The sequence below is a fragment of the Cherax quadricarinatus genome, chromosome 79 (genome assembly GCF_038502225.1).
Source record: "Cherax quadricarinatus isolate ZL_2023a chromosome 79, ASM3850222v1, whole genome shotgun sequence".
NCBI classification, from domain to species: Eukaryota; Metazoa; Arthropoda; class Malacostraca; order Decapoda; family Parastacidae; genus Cherax; species Cherax quadricarinatus.
The window spans coordinates 2573415-2598475 of record NC_091370.1 but is presented as its reverse complement, the minus strand read 5'-3'; the positions used below and the strand labels follow the sequence as shown (position 1 = coordinate 2598475).

At 38.8% G+C, this 25061-nt stretch overlaps 1 protein-coding gene across 1 annotated transcript in view; it reads right to left on the bottom strand.

Annotated features, from left to right (window-relative positions):
- The window catches only part of LOC128700839 (UDP-glucose:glycoprotein glucosyltransferase-like), a 25981-nt gene continuing 920 nt past the window's right edge, over positions 1 to 25061 (bottom strand). The window contains exons 2-5 of the mRNA XM_070101831.1: positions 23094 to 23265; positions 20675 to 20791; positions 2411 to 2543; positions 1 to 926 (exon numbers count right to left, since the gene is read on the bottom strand). Of these exons, the coding sequence (XP_069957932.1) occupies positions 892 to 926; positions 2411 to 2543; positions 20675 to 20776 (270 nt within the window). The 5' untranslated portion in view covers positions 20777 to 20791; positions 23094 to 23265 and the 3' untranslated portion in view covers positions 1 to 891. The remainder of the gene's footprint in view (positions 927 to 2410; positions 2544 to 20674; positions 20792 to 23093; positions 23266 to 25061) is intronic.

Genomic DNA, 25061 nt, shown 5'->3' with positions numbered 1-25061 from the left:
TGCTTATTGTATATATTTAAAAAAAACTTGCATGTTCTTAAATTTTCACAACTTGATTCAGATGTTTAATGTGTATAGTGATTCAGATGTTTAATGTGTATAGTGATTCAGATGTTTAATATGTATAGTGATTTAGATGTTTACTGTGTATAGTATTGCAGAAATACACAAATTGGAATGTATACATACAGAAAAGTGATGTCTAAATACATAAAACTTTTAATTGATTAGGTGTACATTTCAGCAATGATCTACACAATGAATAAATAACCTAATTACATATCAGACACTGCCAGCAGTAACTACATACCAGACTCTGCCAGCAGTAATTACATATCAGACACTGCCAGCAGTAACTACATACCAGACTCTGCCAGCAGTAATTACATAACAGACACTGCCAACAGTAATTACATATCTGACACTGCTAACAGTAATTACACATCAGACACTGCTAACAGTAATTACACATCAGACACTGCTAACAGTAATTACATATCAGACACTGCCAACAGTAAGTAAGAACTCAACATGTTAACTATGATAAATAACTATACTAACGTGTGTCAAACTGTGATAATAAAAAAAATGCCTTATAACATCTTAGAGAGTATTTATATAAAATATAATAAGCCCTTGTAAAGAGTTAAAAAATCATAATTTTTTTATTATTAAATTTGGACTTACATATACAGAATTTTAAGGCATTGTTCACCAGAGATCAGATGTTGAGCTCATCATTACTATGTCCATGATTCACAGTCAAAAAGATTAAAGGTATAAGCAAACTGACAATGATCGGAGAACACAAAACACTTCAATAAATATTTAATAGAACACTTCCATACACTTGACTTACAAAACATTACCTATTATACCCCATCCTAAGTATCATAGTTCTGTGTGTTGTTTATGACTAGTTGATTCTGGAAAAATGAAAAACAAATAAATTAAAATATAAAAACACATAAATTATGAGAATTCAAAGCATTTGGAGAGGTACATAAAAGGAAAATATTATTAAAATCATAAAGGAACAATAACAAGACGGCAATAATTTAATGAGGGCGAACCAGGGTCACAGTCTTGTTTTCTAATACAATAATGTTAACAAGCTGATACTCACATCCTACCATCATGAAGGTATGCTTTGACTTGACAACTGGTACCAACAAGTATGGTAGAGAGTGTTTAACCTAGACATGACAAGATACAGCTAAACAAAGAGAAACAATGTCAGAAAAAGACACTTGATCTGCATACTTTTTCTTTAATATAGGTAGGTTGCTTACATAAATAATTTGACAGTTTCAAGACAAGAATCTCAAGTTATTATTAATTCAACTTTTCTATCCTTTATTTATTTTCTTGCCTTTGACGATCTCCTTGGCACCCTTCAATTATACCCTTGGTGACCCCACACTGCCTTTAATTTCTATGCACTGAATTCTCTGCATAATACTCACACCACACATTGCTCTCAAACATGATATCTCCAGTACCTTCAGCCTCCTCCTCCCTGCAACATTCAAAACCCATGCCTAATACCCATAAAAAATTGTTAGTACTACTGTACTCTGGTAATTCACTTGTTTTTTTTTTTGCCTTCATAGATAAACTTTCTTTCCACAGATGCCTTAACACACCACATACCTTCTTCCTAGTAATTTATTCTAAGGTTTATTTTGTCTTTCAGACTCGGTTGCTTACATGTTCACTCCCAAATATCTAAATAAACTCACTTTCCCCACCTCCAATCTGATATTCATTCCATTATTGCTTATATTTTTATTACCCTCATCACCTTGCTCTTTTTTATTTTCACTTTAAATTTACTTCATTTACATACCTACCAAGTTCGTCAAGCAACCTTCACAACTTGTTTTGAGAATCTCCCAAAAGAAGTGTCATCAGCAAAGAGAAACTGTGACAACTCCCACTTTGTGCAAGATCCAACATCTTTTAACCTTGCACTTCTTCTCAATACCCCATCATCCCTTTTTTTACAATTTCCTCTATAAATATGTTGCTTAACCACAGTGACATTATACATACTTGTTTTAGTCCTACATTCACTGGCAAATAATTCCCTCCTCCTCTCCTACTTAACTTCAACTACTTTCAGTAGCCTCCTTCCTATTCCATACATCTGCTATATGGCTCCCCTACCATGTGTCTTTTCTAAGCCCATGAATGCAACAAACATTGTTTTTACCTTATCTAAGTACTGTTCAGTTATACACGCTACTTCCTATCTCCAAGTCTTAAGTCTAGCTAAAAATTAAAAGTAATAATGGTAGAATTACTAATGTAACATTAATGTTACATTAGTTGCATCTGTGTCCATACACCTAAAAATTAAAAGACAAAATATATTAGGAAACAAGTGAAAGATGAGAAAAATATTTACCTTGCGAGTGTATTGATTTATTTTGTTTAATTCCTTGCATCACAGCTTTAATATCATTATCGTAAGTAGTCCATTCTTCAATAATTCTCTGGGCAGCATCTAATTTGGCTTCTTTAGTCATAGGATTATTACACTGTAAAAAAAGTAAATTAAATATAAACTACTGTCTTTGTGGTTACGTAAAACAGTAGTTTGTATTTTATTAAAATTAATTCAGAGATTAATTCAACCCACTTTGGAAACATGTTAAAATTTAATGAAATACAAATTGCAATTACCACTTTCATCCATTTAGAAGACAAGAATGTGTTGAAAGACTAGAAGAGAAGAAAATATTTAAAAACTCTGGAAAATAAGAATGTGATGAAAGATTCTGAAAACAAGAATGTTTTGAAGGATTGGTGTTCTCCTCAATAAGCAGATGCAACGCCAATCCACAGTTATGAACATGCATAAAACAATCATCTTTTAGGTTAAGTAAGGGGTGTCAAGAAACAGGACAAGTGTTTCCTGAGGGAGGTCTTAGTCATATGATGACCTGCAGCTGGAGCTTCTGGTCATCTGACTGACGACTTTCACTAATCATGCTTTGTGCTACAATCCTTAAACAAAAGACAAGTTTTGTTACAAACGGCTCATCTGTAAGTTTGTATGTTCTTAATAAATTTATATTCTATACACAGGTACATGGGGAAGTGGAGAAGAATGCTTTCTCCGTAAGCCATGCATGTCTGAGGCGACTAGAATGCCAGGAGCAAGAGACTATAATTACTATATGAAAAAGAAACTTTATGAAAGCATTTCGTCTTTTTCAGGTCACAATGCTTCTGTAGGAGATGGTCGGTGTGTTAAAGAGAGAAATACAGGTACAGAAATATAGAATACGAATGCATTTTTTCTATGTGTGAATTCACTTACATACAGCAGTCCTGTTTCAACCAAGAATTCACTATATGTGGTAAAAAGTCATTCTTTTGGGAATGAAGCCTGTGTGTGTGTGTGTGTGTGTGTGTGTGTGTGTGTGTGTGTGTGTGTGTGTGTGTGTGTGTGTGTGTGTGTGTGTGTGTGTGTGTGTGCGTGCGCGTGTGTGTGCGCGCGTGTGCGCGCGTGTGTGTGCGCATGTGTGTGCACGTGTGTGCGTGTGTGTGTGTGTGTGTGTGTGTGTGTGTGTGTGTGTGTGTGTGTGTGTGTGTGTGTGTGTGTGTGTGTGTGTGTGTGTGTGTGTGTGATTGCTTGCTTTTCCTTCATGTACAATCACCCAATCCCGGCACCAACAGTTTTTTTAACACTATATCTTCAGATATCAATTTAAAATAGTTCATGTTAACATTTGTATGAAAGACTTCATAAGAAAACAGATTTTGATGTAATAAACTCAATGGGCTATTTTGAGCAAAACCCTATGGTTGATTTTCAACTCCAGTGCCTCACACCAAGTCCAGGTTAGGTTGAATGACACCCAGCCTGATCAAGTTAGGTTGAATGACACCCAGCCTGACCAAGTTAGGTTGAATGACACCCAGCCTGACCAAGTTAGGTTGAATGACACCCAGCCTGACCAAGTTAGGTTGAATGACACCCAGCCTGACCAAGTTAGGTTGAATGACACCCAGCCTGACCAAGTTAGGTTGAATGACACCCAGCCTGACCAAGTTAGGTTGAATGACACCCAGCCTGACCAAGTTAGGTTGCTCCAGCATAAAGTTGGGACTAAGGGTGGAGGGAGGGAGGGAGGAAAGGGTAGTACAGTGGACCCCCGGTTTACGATATTATTTCATTCCAGAAGTATGTTCAGGTGCCAGTACTGACCGAATTTATTCCCATAAGGAATACAGTGGACCCCCGCATAACGATCACCTCCCAATGCGACCAATTATGTAAGTGTATTTATGTAAGTGCGTTTGTACGTGTATGTTTGGGGGTCTGAAATGGACTAATCTACTTCACAATATTCCTTATGGGAACAAATTCGGTCAGTACTGGCACCTGAACATACTTCTGGAATGAAAAAATATCGTTAACCGGGGGTCCACTGTATTGTGAATTAGATTAGTCCATTTCAGACCCCCAAACATACACATACAAACGCACTTACATAAATACACTTACATAATTGGTCGCATTGGGAGCTGATCGTAAACCGGGGGTCCACTGTACAGCTATGTATTCACAGGTTCATATCATGTGCACTTCAATGTACACTAAGACTGGTTGGTTGGTAGTGAAAAGATGAGAGAGTAAAAGGAAGAATTATAATTGAATTTTTAGTTTTTTTTTTCCAATTGTTTTTTGATCAATTACATTTATTTTTGGTGTCTCACCATTTGATGCCTATCTGGTGTATGCTCATATTTTTTTGGGTAAAAATAAGTAAAATAGTTATGTGATTTTTTTTTCCAATTTTGTACTGCACAGAGTTATGAATGAATTCTGGATTTTTTGTATATGACCAATTGGAGCACAAGAGGAAAACTCATATTTTGTTGATACACATTAGTAATGTGGAATTTGCAAAAGTCTAAGAATAAGTCCTGATCTTTCACAAGTTATAATGGATTTACTTCATGTGCCATCAGTCAGGAATGCAAATACTGCATAAAGCTAAGCCTACCAAATTATGCTTAAATACTGCATTTCGGCATTTATTAACATCAAAATATGTTTATCGGTAATAGCATTACAATATTACTTGTAGGTAGTAGGTTGGTAGACAGCAACCACCCAGGGAGGTACTACCGTCCTGCCAAGTGAGTGTAAAACGAAAGCCTGTAATTGTTTTACATGATGTTACGATTGCTGGTGTCTTTTGTGTGTCTGATAAATATACATGATTACAGGTATGTCTTGCTACTTCTACTTACACTTAGGTTACACTACACATACATGTACACGTTTATTTATACACTCATCTGAGTTTTCTTTGATTTTATCTTAATAGTTCTTGGTCTTATTACTTTTCCTTTTATATCCATGGGGAAGTGGAATAAGAATCTTTCCTCCGTAAGCCATGCGTGTTGTAAAAGTCAACTAAAATGCCGGGAACAATGGGCTAGTAACCCGTTTTCCTGTAAAGATTACTAAAAAGAATAAGAAGAAGAAAATTGTCAAAGTGGGAAGTCTAAATGTGCATGGATGTTGAGCAAATGATAAGAAAGAGATGATTGTGGATGTTATGAATGAGAAGAAGCTGGATGTCCTGGCTTTAAGTGAAACAAAGCTGAAGGGGGTGGGAGAGTTTCAATGGAGAGGAATAAATGGGATTAGGTCAGGGGTTTCAAACAGAGTTAGAGCTAAAGAAGGAGTAGCAATAATGTTGAAGGATAAGCTATGGCAGGAAAAGAGGGACTATAAATGTATTAATTCAAGGATTATGTGGAGTAAAATAAAGATTGGATGTGAAAAGTGGGTTATAGTAAGCGTGTATGCACCTGGAGAAGAGAGAAGTGTAGAAGAGAGAGAGAGATTCTGGGAAATGTTGAGTGAATGTGTGGGGAGTTTTGAATCAAGTGTGAGAGTAATGGTGGTTGGGGATTTCAATGCTAAAGTGGGTAAAAATGTTATAGAGGGAGTAATAGGTAAATTTGGGGTGCCAGGGGTAAATGTAAATGGGGAGCCTTTAATTGAGCTATGTGTAGAAAGAAATTTGGTAATAAGTAATACATATTTTATGAAAAAGAGGATAAATAAATATACAAGGTATGATGTAGCACGTAATGAAAGTAGTTTGTTAGATTATGTATTGGTGGATAAAAGGTTGATGGGTAAGCTCCAGGATGTACATGTTTATAGAGGGGCAACTGATATATCGGATCATTATTTAGTTGTAGCTACAGTTAGAGTAAGAGGTAGATGGGAAAAGAGGAAGGTGGCAACAACAAGTAAGAGGGAGGTGAAAGTGTATAAACTAAGGGAGGAGGAAGTTTGGGTGAGATATAAGCAACTATTGGCAGAAAGGTGGGCTAGTGCAAAGATGAATAGTGAGGGGGTTGAAGAGAGTTGGAATAGTTTTAAAAATGCAGTATTAGAATGTGGGGCAGAAGTTTGTGGTTATAGGAGGAAAGAGGAGTGATTAATGGAATGATGAAGTAAAGGGTGTGACAAAAGAGAAAAAGGTAGCTTATGAGAGGGTTTTACAAAGCAGAAGTGTTATAAGAAGAATAGAGTATATGGAGAGTAAAAGAAAGGTGAAGAGAGTGGTGAGAGAGTGCAAAAGGAGAGCAGATGATAGAGTGTGAGAGGCACTGTCAAAAAATTTTTAATGAAAATAAGAAAAATTTTTGGAGTTAAATAAGTTAAGAAAGCCTAGGGAAAGTATGGATTTGTCAATAAAAACAGAGTAGGGGAGTTAGTAGATGGGGAGATGGAGGTATTAGGTAGATGGTGAGAATATTTTGAGGAACTTTTAAATGTTAAGGAAGAAAGGGAGGTGGTAATTTCATGCACTGGCCACGGAGGTATACCATCTTTTAGGAGTGAAGAAGAGCAGAATGTAAGTGTGGGGGAGGTACGTGAGGCATTACGTAGAATGAAAGGGGGTAAAGCAGCTGGAACTGATGGGATCATGACAGAAATGTTAAAAGCAGGGGGGGGATATAGTGTTGGAGTGGTTGGTACTTTTGTTTAATAAATCTATGAGAGAGGGGAAGGTACCTAGGGATTGGCAGAGAGCATGTATAGTCCCTTTATATAAAGGGAAAGGGGACAAAAGAGATTGTAAAAAATATAGAGGAATAAGTTTACTGAGTATACCAGGAAAAGTGTATGGTAGGGTTATAATTGAAAGAATTAGAGGTAAGACAGAATGTAGGATTGTGGATGAGCAAGGAGGTTTCAGAGTGGGTAGGGGATGTGTAGATCAAGTGTTTACATTGAAGCATATATGTGAACAGTATTTAGATAAAGGTAGGGAAGTTTTTATTGCATTTATGGATGTAGAAAAGGCATATGATAGAGTGGATAGAGGAGCAATGTGGCAGATGTTGCAAGTATATGGAATAGGTGGTAAGTTACTAAATGCTGTAAAGAGTTTTTATGAGGATAGTGAGGCTCAAGTTAGGGTGTGTAGAAGAGAGGGAGACTACTTCCTGGTAAAAGTAGGTCTTAGACAGGGATGTGTAATGTCAGCATGGTTGTTTAATATATTTATAGATGGGGTTGTAAAAGAAGTAAATGCTAGGGTGTTCGAGAGAGGGGTGGGATTAAATTATGGGGAATCAAATTCAAAATGGGAATTGACACAGTTACTTTTTGCTGATGATACTGTGATTATGGGAGATTCTAAAGAAAAATTGCAAAGGTTAGTGGATGAGTTTGGGAATGTGTGTAAAGGTAGAAAGTTTAAAGTGAACATAGAAAAGAGTAAGGTGATGAGGGTATCAAATGATTTAGATAAAGAAAAATTGGATATAAAATTGGGGAGGAGGAGTATGGAAGAAGTGAATGTTTTCAGATACTTGGGAGTTGACGTGTTGGTGGATGGATTTATGAAGGATGAAGTTAATCATAGAATTGATGAGGGAAAAAAGGCGAGTGGTACGTTGAGGTATATTTGGAGTCAAAAAACATTATCTATGGAGGCAAAGAAGGGAATGTATGAAAGTATAGTAGTACCAACACTTATATGGGTGTGAAGCTTGGGTGGTAAATGCAGCAGCGAGGAGATGGTTGGAGGCAGTGGAGATGTCCTGTCTAAGGGCAATGTGTGTTGTAAATATTATGCAGAAAATTCGGAGTGTGGAAATTAGGAAAAGGTGTGGAGTTAATAAATGTATTAGTCAGAGGGCAGAAGAGGGGTTGTTGAGGTGGTTTGGTCATTTAGAGAGAATGGATCAAAGTAGAATGACATGGAAAGCATATAAATCTATAGGGGAAGGAAGGCGGGGTAAAGGAGGTTTTGTGGGCGAGGGGCTTGGACTTCCAGCAAGCGTGCGTGAGCGTGTTAGATAGGAGTGAATGGAGACGAATGGTACTTGGGACCTGACGATCTGTTGGAGTGTGAGCAGGGTAATATTTAGTGAAGGGATTCAGGGAAACCGGTTATTTTCATATAGTCGGACTTGCGTCCTGGAAATGGGAAGTACAATACCTGCACTTTAAAGGAGGGGTTTGGGATACTGGCAGTTTGGAGGGATATGTTGTGTATCTTTATATGTATATGCTTCTAAGCTGTTGTATTCTGAGCACCTCTGCAAAAACAGTGATAATGTGTGAGTGTGGTGAAAGTTTTGAATGATGATGAAAGTATTTGCTTTTTGGGGATTTTCTTTCTTTTTTGGGTCACCCTGCCTCGGTGGGAGACGGCCGACTTGTTGAAAAAAAAAAAAACATGAATTGAGCATGTATTTTGTATATTCCATAAGTATAATTTGCATACAGCATTCATTTTTTTTTTTAACAAGTCGGCCGTCTCCCACCGAGGCAGGGTGACCCAAAAAGAAAATACTTTCATCATCATTCAACACTTTCACCGTATAAAGATACACAGCATATCCCTCCAAACTGGCAATATCCCAAACCCCTCCTTTAAAGTGCAGGCATTGCACTTCCCATTTCCAGGACTCAAGTCTGGCTATATAAAATAACCGGTTTTCCTGAATACCTTCACTAAATATTACCTCCAACAGCTCATCAGGTCCCATATACCATTCGTCTCCATTCACTCCTATCTAACACGCTCATGCACGCTTGCTGGAAGTCCAAGCCCCTCTCCCACAAAACCTCCTTTACCCCTTCCCTCCAACCTTTTCGAGGACGACCCCTACCCCGCCTTCCTTCCCCTACAGATTTATACGCTCTCCATGTCATTCTCCTTTAATCCATTCTCTCTAAATGACCAAACACTTCAACAACCCCTTTTCAGCCCTCTGACTAATACTTTTATTAACTCCACACCTCCTAATTTCCACACTCCAAATTTTCTGCATAATATTTACATCACAATTGCCCTTAGACAGGACATCTCCACTGCCTCCAACCCAAGCTTCACACCCATAAAAGTGTTGGTACTACTATACTTTCATACATTCCATTCTTTGCCTCCATTGATAACATTTTTTGTCCCCACATATACCTCAATTCACCACTCACCTTTTTTTCTTCATCAATTCTATGATTAACCCTTTGACTGTTTCAGGCCCCTTTCTGAAACTGTCATTCTATGTCGCCAAATATTCGAAAAAAAAAAAAATTCTTATGAAATGATAGAGAATCTTTTCCCGATGGTAATGACACCAAAAGTTCAAAATTTGGTCGAAAACTCACGGAATTACGCTCCTGCAAAGTTAGCGGAATCGGCGACATATGTGTATCGGCAATTTTGCCGACTTTGAGCCCTGTTTTCAGCCAATTTCGTTGTTCCAGTTGACCAAACTCATAGCTATTTCTTTAGAACTCCATTTTATCTATCAGCTGAGTACAAGAAACCGCCCATTTACCAATTTAAACTACCCAATATTGTGGTCAGAAATTGGCAATTTGGCCAATTTCACGCAAATTAAAAAAGATGCCAATTTCAAAATAGGGTCCAGAATAAACAAGGTAGACATTCTTGGCACTAAAATAGCATATCCTCTGTTCATTAGTCACATCTCTAGGCCCCTCTTATATTATTATTGCTCTCTATTTTGATTTTTTATTCATACAAAAAAATACAAAATTTGCTGTTATGCAGACTACTGCATTATTGTAAAAATGGTATAAATAATATCAGTGCACTAGTAAAAGAATATCAGACTCCCCAGGTGACGTGTATTGGACGTGTGGTGTGATTTGTTTACTCCTGAACATTGGTAAAAATCGAGCATTTCCGCTAATTTGAGCTCAGTTTCAAGGTCGTTTTCATCGTCAAAGTAATGAAAATCATCTCTATTTCTGTAATATGTTTTCCATTTTATCACCTAAGACCATGAAAACACAAATACAATGATAAATACTATACGAAAATACACCTCAAAGTCGGTGTTTTATTCCAAAAAAACGATTAGTTTTTTTTTTCTCATTACGCAATGTGTGCAGCAGGATTTTTTTTATGTGGTGCACACTGACCACACAGACCCATTCTCTCACATGTGGGCCTACCAGCTTTCTCCCGCTTGATTTGAAGCCGCTAGAATTATTGAGTACTATATATACGTCAGAAACATTGGCTCGTAAGACGTATTTATACGTCGAAAACAGTCAAAGGGTTAACCTCATCCTTCATAAATCCATCCACTGACACGTCAACTACCAAATATCTGAAAACATTCACTAGTCTGCTCAATTTTTTATTTATTTTTTTTCAACATGATGGCCATCTCCCAATGAGGCAGACCCAAAAAAAGAATCACTTTCACCATCATCCACACATAATCAATGTCTTTGCAGAGGCACACAGATACATCAGTTCAGATGTAACTCCAAACAGCAAATATCCCTAACCCCTCCTTTAAAGTGTAGGCATTGTACTTCTCACCTCCAGGACTCAAGCCCGACTAATCAGTTTCCCTGAATCCCTTCACAAAATATTACCCTGACCACACTCCAACAGCTTATCCAAAAAACCATTTGTCTCCATTCCCTCTTACCTAATATGCACACACATGTCTGCTGTATGTCCAAGCCCCTTGCACACAATTCTAATTCTTTCAATAATAACCTTACCAAACATTTTACCTGGTATAATCAGTAAACTTTTTTTTTCTTTCAATGCACTGGCCATATCCCACTGAGGCAGGGTGGTCCAAAAAGAAAAACAAAAGTTTCTCTTTTTAAATTTATATATATATATAGAAGGGGTTACTATCATCTGACCAGCATTTTAGTAGCCTCTTGTGACATGCATGACTTAAGGAAAAATTTTGTTCCACTTCCCAGTGGAGATAAGAGGAAATAAACAAGAACAAGGCCTAATAAGAAAATCGAAGAAAACCCAGATGGGTATGTATATACAGTGGAGCCCCGCTTTACGATCACCTCCCAATGCGACCAATTATGTAAGTGTATTTATGTGAGTGAGTTGTACGTGTATGTTTGGGGGTCTGAAATGGACTAATCTAATTCACAACATTCCTTATGGGAACAAATTCTTTCAGTACTGGCACCTGAACATACTTCTGGAATGAAATAATATCGTAAACCGGGGGTCCACTGTATATGCTTGTATACATGCAAGTGTACTGTGACCTAAGTGTAAGTAGAAGTAGCAAGACATACCTGAAATCTTGCATGTATCTTCTTTCTTTCAACACACCAGTTGTATCCCACCGAGGCGGGGTGGCCCAAAAGGAAAAACGAAAGTTTCTCCTTTTACATTTAGTAATATATACAGGAGAAGGGCGTTACTAGCCCCTTGCTCCCAACATTTTAGTCGCCTCTTACAACACGCATGGCTTACGGAGGAAGAATTCTGTTCCACTTCTCCATGGAGGTAAGAGGAAATAAACAAGAACAAGAACTAGACAGAAAATAGAAGAAAACCCAGAGGGGTGTGTATATATATGCTTGTACATGTATGTGTAGTGTGACTTAACCCTTTGACTGTTTCCGACGTATAAATACGTCTTACGAGCCAATGTTTCTGACGTATTTATACGCACAAATTCTAGCGGCTTCAAATCGCGCGCCAAAGGCCTGGTAGGCCTACACGGGAGAGAATGGGTCTCAGTGGTCGGTGTGCACCCTGTGAAAAAAATCTCGGACCTAGCGGTGCATTGTGGGAACGCCATGTTGTCAGTCCATTTTCACCATGCCTCTCGGTAAGAAGTTCCTCACTCCTCGGCGGATTGGAGGTCTTTTGTTCCCAAGTGATAGCTCTAACAGCGATGAAAATGTCAGTGACAGTGAATTCAAGGGTTTTCAAGTGAGTGTTACCGAAAAAAGTGCCCAGGATAACGTAAATAGTGACGAAAACCCAGATGACCCACAACCTTCGACCTCTGGTGCTGTGCCGGCTTGTTCACATTCACCTTCGCCTGTACCAGGACGAAAGAGGAAACTATTTGGTCGTGTACAACACCCTGATGATAGCAGTGATAGTGATAGTGATAGTGATTTCAAGGTCATTGAAAGCAGTTCTAGTGACAGTGAGAGTGAATATTCCCCAGTGAAGCGCCAGTATGTACGACGTAGCATGCGGTCTGGTAGTGTTTCATATGTTGTTCCAAGGGGAAGGAGAAACTCTGGGAGCACATCCCGTGGCCCAACACCACGACCTGATAGTGAAGATGACGATATTGTAACGATGGGTATGAATGGTGACAGTGAGGGAGGAGGCAGTGGTGGTGATAGTGAGGGTGGCACGGCCCATGTGGCACCATCACCGGGCCACGCTACTAGCCACGCGGCTGACTCAGCAGAACAACCAGCCTCACCCTACCCCACACTGCCACAACCTGCACCACCACAACCTGCACAGCCACAACCACGGTACAATATCCAGACCCCACCAGCAGACCGCATCTGGGATTGGCAGGACGGTGACGAGTTTGTTCCCAGTCCCCATGACTTTGATGAAACACAAAGTGGAATAAAGCCATCTTGTCCACTTGGGAACAATGCCAGTGAACTGGACTGCTTTGAGTTATTCTTCGATGAACCCCTGATGGACATCATTGTCAGGGAAACCAACACATACTGTGAATACACCATGGCAAATACAATTCTCTCACCAAAATCACGGCTACACAAGTGGAAGGAGACAACTGTGGCAGAGATGTACCTGTTTTTTGCCACAATAATGCTTATGCCACATGTGTATAAGCACACTGTCACCACATACTGGACAACAGATCGCCTGATTTCAACTCCAGGTTTTAGTGACATTATAGGTGTCAATCGTTTCCTGATACTGTTGCGTATGTTACACTTTTCAGACAAAACCAGGCCTGACAGAAGCGACAGGTTATATAAGATAAGAAATGTGTTTATGTACCTGAAACAAAAGTGCTGCATGTATTTTTATCCCTTCAGGAAGCTTGTTATTGATGAGTCCTTGATTTTATTCAAAGGAAGACTCTCATTCAAGCAATATATACCAAGCAAGAGGAAACGCTTTGGTATAAAGCTATTTGTACTGTGTGATTGCAGAAGTGGTCTTGTTTTAGATATTATTGTGTACACTGGCAGTAATACTTTGAGAGATACCATGAAGTTATTGGGTATCTCTGGTGATGTGGTTCGAACAATGATGGAACCGTATCTTGGTAAGGGGCATATGTTATTTACTGATAACTGGTACACAAGCCCCTTACTCAGTGATTTCTTGCGAGTGAACTTGACAGACGTGTGTGGCACAGTGCGTGGTAATCGCAAACATATGCCAAGGTTCGACGCTGGCACTCGCAGAGGTGAGGTGCAAGCCTTTGCTGCCAATGACATCATGGCATTTCGGTGGCATGACAAACGTGATGTCACATTGTTGACATCAGTTCACACAAACGAAATGGTACCCAGTGGCAGGGACAACAGAGAGACCAATGAACCCATTCTAAAGCCTGCAGCTGTCATGGACTACAACCTCAATATGCGCTTAGTGGACAAATGTGACATGCAGATTGGGTTTGCAGACTGTGTACGCAAGAGTTATAAGTGGTATATCAAACTTTTTTTCCATCTTGTTGATATCTCTATGCTAAATGCTTATAACATATACAAGTTGAAGACCAACAAAACACCAAAATATGGTGAATTTTGCCTGTCAGTAATCAGACAAATAATTGCAAAGTACAAAGGAGCAACTCCTGCAATAGACCAGCGCCCACAGACGTCATCTCGTTTGAGGCCTGGTGATCACTACCCCATACAACTGCCTCCTACTACTGCCAAGAAAAATGCTCAGAAGAGGTGTTATGTATGTATGCATACCACAAAACGCCCACAAACACGCAGAGACACTCGTTTTATGTGTGAGGAGTGTGAAGTGCCCCTCTGCATATACCCATGTTTCAAAGAGTTCCACAAGCTGCAGCATTCTAGGAACGTGCTTAGTGACTGTACATATGTATATATATTATGGAACAATAGTAATAAACATTGTTTTGTATTGTTTGTTTGTGTAAACAAAGTGTATACACAAACTAATAGTGATAAAGTTTGTTCTGTTATTGTGTTGTAAATAATGAGTGTATATTTGAACAATGCACCTTACATTGGTCTCACAGGCCACATAAGTTACCTGGAAAAGAAAAATATTGAAAAATGCAAGAAACCTTTGAATTAGAGTAAATAAAAGAATACCGGGCGGGCGGCAGTCGCCGCTGTTGCCATACGCACGTCGATTTCTGCAAACTTTGCGGCTCTATATCTCGGTAAGTACTGATGGCAAAAATTTTTTTTTAGGCTTAAAACACTAGTAAAAATATTCCTAACATTTTCATAAGAAAAAATAATTTTTTTTTTTTCGAATATTTGGCGACATAGAATGACAGTTTCAGAGAGGGCCCTGAAACAGTCAAAGGGTTAAGTGTAAGTAGAAGTAGTAAGACATACCTGAAATCTTGCATGTTTAGGAGACAGAAAAGACACCAGCAATCCTACCATCATGTAAAACAATTACAGGCTTTCGTTTTACACTCACTTGGCAGGACAGTAATGCCTCCCTGAGCGGATGAATCAGTAAACTTCTTCCCCTATAATTTGTATGCTCTTTTTCATTCCCTTCTCCTTATATAATGGAGTTATACACACTTTCTGCCAATCCCTAGGTACCTTCCCCTCTTTCATACATCTACTGAACAAAAGTACTAACTACTTCAAAACTTTATCCCCCCTTTGCTTTTAACATTTCTTTCATAATCCCATCAAAATATTTAACATAATTGTGAGCTTTTGCTATTTAGAGGAATAGCCAAATTGTTTATCCATCCTTTTATCACTTAACCCTTTAGTGTTGGTCTCGTAAAATTATGGCTTTGAAGCCAGTGTCGGTCCCATAACACAACACCAAAATTCTAGCAGCTTCAAATCTTGTGGGAGAAAGCTGGTAGGTCTACATATGAGAGAATGGGTCTGCATGGTCAGTGTGCACAGTATAAAAAAAAAATTCTGCAGCATGCAATGCATGAGAAAAAAACGGTGGCCATGTTTTTTGGTTTAAAACAGCGACTTTGCAGTGCATTTTCATATGGTATTTATGGTTATACAGTGGTACCCCAAGTTTTGGCCATAATTCGTTCCAGAAGGCTTTTCGAGTGCCGTTCCCAAACGAGTCTGTTCCCATAAGGAATAATGTAAATTAGATTAGTCCGTTTCAGACCGCCAAAAATACACTTACAAAAGCACTTACAATAATACACTTACATAACTGTTCGAGTTGGGAGCTGTACGAAACTCGAGGTACCACTGTACAGTGGACCCCCGCATACCGATGGCACCACATAACGATTAATCCGCATACCGCTTGCTTTAATCGCAAAAATTTTGCCTCGCATACCGCTTAAAAACCCGCTCACCGATTTTCGTCCGAGACGCGTCCAATGTGCGCCCTCAGCCAGCCTCACATGTGCCGCCCGTGCCATTGTTTACCAGCCAGCCTCCGCAGTAACATCCAAGCATACAATTGGAATATTTCGTATTATTACAGTGTTTTCGGTGCTGTTTCTGGAAAATAAGTGACCATGGGCCCCAAGAAAGCTTCTAGTGCCAACCCTACACCAATAAGGGTGAGAATTCCAATAGAAATGAAGAAAGAGATCATTGATAAGTATGAAAGTGGAGTGCGTATCGCCGACCTGGTCAGGTTGTACAAGAAACCCCAATCAACCATGGCTACTATTGTGGGCACCAGAAAGGCAATCAAGGAAGCTGTTCTTGCCAAAGGTTTAACTGTGTTTTCGAAACAAAGATCGCAAGTGATGGAAGATGTTGAGAGACTCTTATTGGTGTGGATAAATGAAAAACAGCTAGCAGGAGATAGCGTCTCTCAAGCGATCATAAGCGAAAAGGCTAGGAAGTTGCATGAGGATTTAATTAAAAAAATGCCTGCAACTAGTGCTGATGTGAGTGAATTTAAGGCCAGCAAAGGTTGGTTTGAGAGATTTAAGAAGCGTAGTGGCATACATAGTGTGATAAGGCATGGTGAGGCTGCCAGTTCGGACCACAAAGCGGCTGAAAAATATGTGCATGAATTCAAGGAGTACATAGATACTGAAGGACTGAAACCTGAACAAGTGTTTAATTGTGATGAAACAGGCCTGTTTTGGAAGAAAATGCCAAGCAGGACCTACATTACTCAGGAGGAAAAGGCACTCCCAGGACATAAGCCTATGAAAGACAGGCTTACTTTGTTGATGTGTTCCAATGCTACTGGTGATTGCAAAGTTAAGCCTTTATTAGTGTATCACTCTGAAACTCCCAGAGCGTTCAGGCAAAAGAATGTCCTCAAGGAGAATTTGTGTGTGCTGTGGAGGGCAAACAGTAAGGCATGGGTCACTAGGGACTTTTTCTATGACTGGTTACACCATGCATTTGCCCCCAATGTGAAAGATTACCTAACTGAAAAGAAATTAGAACTTAAGTGCCTCCTGATGTTAGACAATGCCCCTGGTCATCCTACAGATGTGGCAGAGCGACTTTATGGGGACATGAAATTCATTAACATCAAATTTTTGCCTCCTAATACCACTCCTCTCCTGCAGCCCATGGACCAGCAGGTTATTGCAAACTTCAAGAAACTGTACACAAAAGCTCTGTTTGAAAGGTGCTTTGTAGTGACCACAGAAACTCAATTGACTCTAAGAGAGTTTTGGAGAGAGCACTTTAATATCCTCAATTGTGTAAACCTTATAGGTAAGGCTTGGGAGGGAGTGACTAAGAAGACCTTGAACTCTGCTTGGAAGAAACTGTGGCCAGAATGTGTAGACAAAAGGGATTTTGAAGGGTTTGAGGCTAATCCTGAGAGGATTATGCCAGTTGAGGAATCCATTGTGGCATTGGGAAAGTCCTTGGGGTTGGAGGTTAGTGGGGAGGATGTGGAAGAGTTGGTGGAGGAGGACAATGAAGAACTAACCACTGATGAGCTGATAGATCAACTTCAAGAGCAAGAGGCCAGACCTGAGAAAACTGGTTCAGAGGAGGGGAGAGAGAAATTGAAGAAGTTGCCTACTACAAAGATTAAGGAAATCTGTGCAATGTGGCTGAAAGTGCAAACCTTTATGGATGAGAATCACCCTCACACAGCTATTGCAAGCCGTGCTGGTGATTATTACACTGACAATGTTGTGAAACACTTTAGGGAAGTCATAAAGGAACGAGAGGTACAGGCCACTATGGACAGATATGTTGTGCGAAAGAAGTCCAGTGACTCTGAAGCTGGTCCTAGTGGCATTAAAAGAAGAAGGGAAGTAACCCCAGAAAAGGACTCGACACCTCAAGTCTTAATGGAAGGGGATTCCCCTTCTAAACACTAACACTCTCTCTCCCCTCCTCCCATCCCATCAATCATCACCAGATCTTCAATAAAAGTAAGTGTCATGTAAGTGTGCATGCCTTTTTCAGTTTGTGTGTATTAAAATTAACATTTCATGTGGTAAAAAAATTTTTTTTTTCATACTTTTGGGTGTCTTGCACGGATTAATTTGATTTCCATTATTTCTTATGGGGAAAATTCATTCGCATACCGATTATTTCGCATAACAATGACCCCTCTTGCACGGATTAAAATCGGTATGCGGGGGTACACTGTATTTTCATTTTCTTGGTCTCAGTTGATAGAATGGAAGATATATTACAAAAACAGAGGTGATTTTTAATGTTTTACTGACTAAAAGTAACTTGAAATTGAGCTCAAAAGAGTAAACAATTCACGTCACATGTACAATAAATGTCAACTGGTGGGTCTAATATGCATTCATAAATGCACTGATATTACTTATACAATTACAGTGGACCCCCAACTTACAATATTAATTCAATCCAGAAGGCTGTTCGGGTGCCGTTACCGAACGAATTTGCTCCCATAAGGAATATTGTAAATTAGATTAGTCCGTTTCAGACCCCCAAAAATACACTTACAAAAGCACTTACAAAAATACACTTCCAAAATTGCTCGAGTTGGGAGCTGATCATAAGTCGGGGGTCCACTGTATTGCAAATACAGTGGAACCTCTACTTACGAGTGCATCCATGTGCGAGTTTTTTCATATACGACCAGCTGCTCGCTCAATTCTTTGCTTCCAAACGCGAACAAAATTTCCAGATGCGAGCAGGCCTAAAGGGAGGTTAATTGACACTGGAGAGGGTGCTCTTGCTCTTGATCATGGGAATTGGATCTCAGTTGTTTTTTGGACTATCTTATTAAAACTTGGGCAATGTATGATGAAAAGATGCTTCTTAACATACACCAAAAATGAAAGAAATCGGACCATAAATAACGGAGTTCACTTCTCAGCCATTAACCTCCCCTTAGCGGTATATTTACGTATGGTTTCTATGGTTGTATTCTCAACCAAACCATACCCCCGGCCGGGATTGAACCCGCGGTCATAGAGTCTCAAAACTCCAGCCCGTCGCGTTAGCCACTAGACTCGTTTTATTTGGTTTCATGTGATGGAATGGAAGATATACTACAAAAATAAATTGAGAAATTGAGCTCAAAGTATCAGAAATGTTTGATTCTTTGGCAACATCAGTGGTAGACATCATGAGGTAGCAGTGGCAGACAACATGAAGCAGCAGTGGCAGACATCATGAGGTGGCAGTGGCAGACAACATGAAGCAGCAGTGACAGACAACATGAAGCAGCAGTGGCAGACAACATGAAGCAGCAGTGACAGACAACATGAAGCAACAGTGGCAGACAACATGAAGCAGCAGTGACAGACAACATGAAGCAGCAGTGACAGACAACATGAAGCAGCAGTGACAGACAACATGAAGCAGCAGTGACAGACAACATGAAGCAACAGTGACAGACAACATGAGGTAACAGTGGCAGACATCATGAGGTAGCAGTGGCAGACATCATGAGGTAGCAGTGGCAGACAACATGAAGCAGCAGTAGCATTAAGAGTGTAGCAATTAAGTGAAGCATTAAGAGTGTAGCACTTATAAGTCACTCTGACTTTTCTGGGTTATCCTAGGTTCTCTACACATGTAGTCAGGAGTAGGAATGGCTGCTGTGGTGGCCTTATAAACCCCAACAACAATGGCTGCTGTCACCACCACTAGCCACATACCTAATGACATATATTTTATTCATTCTAGTGTATATATCATGTTTCTATGTTATTAATATTGTTTATTATGTCATATTACATGAATTGTGATAGATAAATAAGCTGTAGAGTTGATATTAGGGAAATTATTAAAGTATTTTCTCATGCCTGGAATTCCACTGGAACGAATTAATTCCATTTCAATTAATTTAACCCGTAAACTGTCCAAACGTATATATACGTTTTCACCGCTAGTGCCCCAAACGTATATATAGGTTTTATGTGTCTTACATTTAACATTGCCACGATAAGCCTGAGTCGCCTAGACATGTGAGAATGGGTGTGAGCACTCACTGTGCACCATATTAAAATAATTAGGGATGCCTGGGTACCATATGCTCTTTTTTCCTATTAAAAACAACAATGTTTTGTTTCTCAAAAAAGTTGGGGCAGTACGGTAGTGAACGTATATATACGTTTGGACTGTTTACGGGTTAAGTGAGGAAAATTGACTCTGCAAGCGAGCAAATCCAGTTGCAAGCAAGGTCATGGAACAGATTAAACTCTTAAGTAGAGGTTCCACCGTATAATGCCTGCAGTGTTTATTCTGGCCCCTATTTTGAAACTGGCCTTTCTTGAATTTTGTGTGGAACTGGCTAAATTAGCAATTTCTGATCACTTTTTTGTGTAGTTGAAATAGGTGAATGGGCAGTTTCTTGTACTCAATCAACAGAATAAAAGGAGTTCTAGCGAAATAGCTATGAGTTTGGTCAAGTAGAACAAAGGAATTGGCCCAAAGTAGGGCTTAAAGTAGGCAAAATGGCCAATGCGTAAATGTCACCAAGACCTTTGACTTAGCGAGAGTGTAATTTCATAAGTTTCCCATCAAATATTGAACTTTTGGTTTCATTACCTTCAGAAAAAGATTCTCTATCATTTCAAAAGTTTTTTTTTTAATTCTTTGACACAATGAGCAAGTTTGAGAAGAGGGATCTTAACACTCAAGGGGTTAAGTACCAGAATGCTCTTGAAAAATTAAACTCATCATCAATTATTATTATTTATAAGTTAGAGATTTCTATTATATGTAGTAAACCCTGATACAAGTAACAGAGTAGGCACACATCTGGCTTACCAAATCAATAATCTTAGCAGTTTTCTTAGATTCATCATCGCACCAAGACTCACACCAAAGCCAGTCTTGAGGGAGGGATTTTATACGCACTTGATGTACCATGTTGTTTGGAAGATCCTGAAACAAATACAAAGTAATGATATCAAGTGACCAGGTAAATTATAAACTAAAACAATCATTGAATAAAAAACAGGATCCTGGATCTAGCAAATGCTGAAAAAAATACTCACACCACTTGCAGTTAGGACAAACTCATAAATGAAATTAAAAAAAAAAAAATAAAAGAGTAAAGAGAAGGGGATAAAATAAAAAGGTTAAATATTCATAGAGCACTAAAACTCAAAAATCCTTCCACGCTTTATGAAATAACATACCATTCTGAAGTATGGAAAACTGTTGTCTATGGTCAGGTTCCATGAAACAAAAAGTAATCAGCCTATATAAGCTCTACAACACAAGACTCATAACTCTTTGCCCAGGAAGTCGTATGTTTGCTGTGACTTGTGCTTCCTTGCACTACAACATGTTGTGAAGCAGGTGACAAGGTGAGGACACTGCTTCATCAAACCCATCACAGAGTACTTTTTTCATACAGCAAACATGACAATCTACACTCAAGGGTCTATGAACTATTGATAAATATCCAATCCCAGTATCCAGTGTAAGCAACAGAGCCTGCCTAACCAAGAATTAATTCAAGGAATTTCTCAAATGTAACTGAACAAGGCCAATCAAATATGAGGACTAGGGAATTGGTATTTACCAAAAAGCATTCACCTTCCTCTTTATTTGCCATGAAGAGATCACATTTGTCTTCCTCACTCTAGTGTTCATGAATCCAGAGAAGCAATACCGAGTGAGGTAATGCACACTTAAAATGCTCTTGTACTGTCAAACATACTGGCATGTACCTCTCAAACAACCCTTGCTCACTTGCCTCCATCTGAATCAGTGCTCAGACACATCCACAAGGAGAGTGATTAAAGACACATTTACCTCCTGCCAACAGGTCACAAAAAAATATAAAATCACAGATGCATTAGCTGCAAAAGTTTCAAAGCTGAAGCCTTGCAATTTATGGTAGAAAACCAATGCTTGGTCAGCCCTACCCAAAGCTGTCAATATTTCTGCATCCACCACGATACAACAAAAGAATACTGAACCTTAAGACTCACTCATTCTTGGCCTTTTAAGCCAGATGACTGGCAGAGGACTTTTCTCCAAGTCATTTTTGAGCCATAAGTCAGCCCAAAGACTTCTTTCTTTCTTTCAACAAACTGGCCATATCCCACCGAAGTAGGGTGGCACAAAAAGAAAAACAAAAGTTTCACTTTTTAACTTTAGAAATGTATACAGGAAAATGGGTTACTAGCCCCTTGCAGCCAGAGACTTAATCCAGGTAATTTTTGAGGCAGCCATCTGCCAGAGACTTGCTCCAAGTCATTTTTAACGTCCTTTTCCGTGCAAGAGATGTTATGGGTAGTCACTTTGGTGTATAAACCAGCACACCTGAATTTGCAAAATGGAAGAGATAAGTAAACAAAGTTCTCCATGGAAAAGTGAAACAGAATTCTTCCTCTGTAAGCCATGCGTTTCATAAGAGGCGACTAAAATGCTGGGAGCAAGGGGCTAGTAACCCCTTCTCCTGTATAAGTTACTAAATTTAATAAGAGAAACTTTTGTTTTTCTTTCTGGGATACCCTGCCTCAGTGGGATATGGCCAGTCTGCTGAAAGTAGTAGTAGTAAACAAAGTATGTCAAAAAGAAAGAAAATGATATGTCTGATCCACTAATAAGAGATAACTACCCTGTCATTAGTCCCTACACGCCTAACCAACATGACAAGCAGGCTTTACTTTCCTGTGCACCATCCCGGTGCACATCACCAGGATGACTTTTCTGGAATTAGTAGTACAATGATTAGCAAAACTGCCTATTTTGACTAAGAACACCAGAGGCACTAGCAGTATTGCACTAGTAATGGGCACAGATGAACAGAAAAGAATGCTAAAGTCATATCATTTGAGAACCACAAGTGACCCTCCAATGGTACTTCCAGCATCAGACAGCCACTTTAGCACTGCAACTAATCCCTAAAATGAATGCAAAAAAAAAAAAAAAAAAAAAAAAAAAAAAAAAAAAAAAAAAAAAAAAAAAAAAAAAAAAAAGGGTTGGTGGATTCTTAGTCATGTAAAGCCACTCAAGCCCCACCACTACATTAAGGTGATGCAGCACTGGCAGGACATGCTTAGAAAAACTTAACCACTTATGATAGTTTTCAACCAAGGATACCTTGACAGAAGCATCAAAATCTAGAATGGCTTAAATACTGATGATGGTCAGCTACTCTAACACAGGCTTCAAATAAACCTACTCTGAAAAGTTATGAAGTCCTTATCTAGTAACACAATACACTCACCTGGTCTAAGTTGGAGAGAGAGTTGGGATCTTGTGACAAGCCCTGGTACTGGCCTCGTAGACGGTCTCCAGCAGCAATTCGGCGGAACTTCTTTAGGTCCACCACAAAGAGTGCAGAAATGTGGTACTTTCTGCCTGCTAAATGGTTGCGCCAATACCCTTGCTTCCAGAATCTGACAGAATAATTGGCCAATATTATTTTATATAATTATACATACCCATACTAGTACAGTGGACCCCCGCATAACGATATTATTTCAATCCAGAAGTCTGTTTGGGTGCCGTTATAGACCGATTTTGTTCCCATAAGAAATATTGTGAATTAGATTAGTCCGTTTCAGACCCCTAAAAATACACCTACAAAAGCATTTACAAAAATACGCTAACATAATTGGTCGAGTTGGGAGCTGATCGTTATGCGGGGGTCCACTGTAATTATTAAAATGGTTAAATTTAAAAGATATTTATACTTAGATTTCTTGTTACTTCATCAACACTAGCAATAAAGCATTTGATATTAATTATATACATCTCAATACAGTGGAACCTTGATTTACGAGTTTAATCCATTCCAGGAGCTAGCTCGTAACTCAATTTACTCGTATATCAAGTTAATTTTCCTCATTTAAATTAACTGAAAAGCAATTAATTCGTTCCTGCACTCTGGAGAGACAAGAAAAAATACTTGAATATGATGCTATTATCAACTGTACGGCTTATTTATCTAACACAATTCATCTAATATGACATAATAAACAATATAATTAGCACAGAAACATGATATATATACTCTAGAATGAATAAAATAGGCCATAATATGTTGGCAGAGGCAGCAGCAGTGGCAGAAGTGTCAGCCATTTCTGTCCCAATTTGACTATAGTATCTTCCCCCGTCCTTATTGTAAGAGAGAACAGAGTATTTTTGAGGCTAACTGCAGTAGATCACTAGGACCCATGGCTAGAAAAAAGAAATTTGGCCAAATGACTGTTAAAAAAATGCAAACAAGCACGAGAGAACTGTCCCCACAGGGATGTAAACATGTTTACTGCTTACCAGCTGCGCCAACTAGCAGAAGCACTCTGAATTATTATTACTTACGTATTATGCATTATTATTATTATTATTATTAATTTAGGAAACTGGATCTCTATCATTATTATAATAATTATTATTATTATTATTATTATTATTAATTTAGGGAACTGAAGCTCTATCGTTATAATAATAATAGTAATATTATTATATTAGTAGTAGTACATATTATATTATTATTCTTATTATTAATTAGGGAACTGAAGCTCTATCATTATTATTATTATTAATTTAGGGAACTGAAGCTCTATTGTTATTATAATAATTCAGTAGACCACCATGGAAGAATTGCTGCACAATTTTATATAACACGTCGTATAATTAATTTAACATGGTTCAGTATGTGGGAATGAAAATAAAAATTCTCTTTTGCTCAAGCGGCCGCCTCGTTGTAGAGCAGCCGGGGAGCCCTTCCCTACCACTAACTGACACCACCCCCCACCATCCCAGCATTTGTAATTCAGACGTGTCCAGTCTTTCTCTGCTACAAGGCAGCTGTGTTTGTCAATTGTGTTACGATATTTTAATTAAAATATCTTGTATCTGCCAAGCAATCATGATACCCAGTAGCCATACTAGTGGTGCTGAAAGTGGCACAAAGAGGTATAAGCACTTACGTCTTAGAATTAACAAAGATATTAGACAAGTGAAAGCGCTGAATGATGATTAAAGTATTTTCTTTTTGGGGATTTTCTTTCTTTTTTGGGTCACCCTGCCTCAGTGGGAGACAGCCGACTTGTTGAAAAAAAAAAAAATTAGACAAGAGATAACCTGTAGTCGTAACTGAAGTGTTACTTTGTATAAAGAAAAAGAGGTTAACATGAGTTTGTGTAGCTGACTTACTGAATGACTGACTTACCGAGTGACTTGACTTACT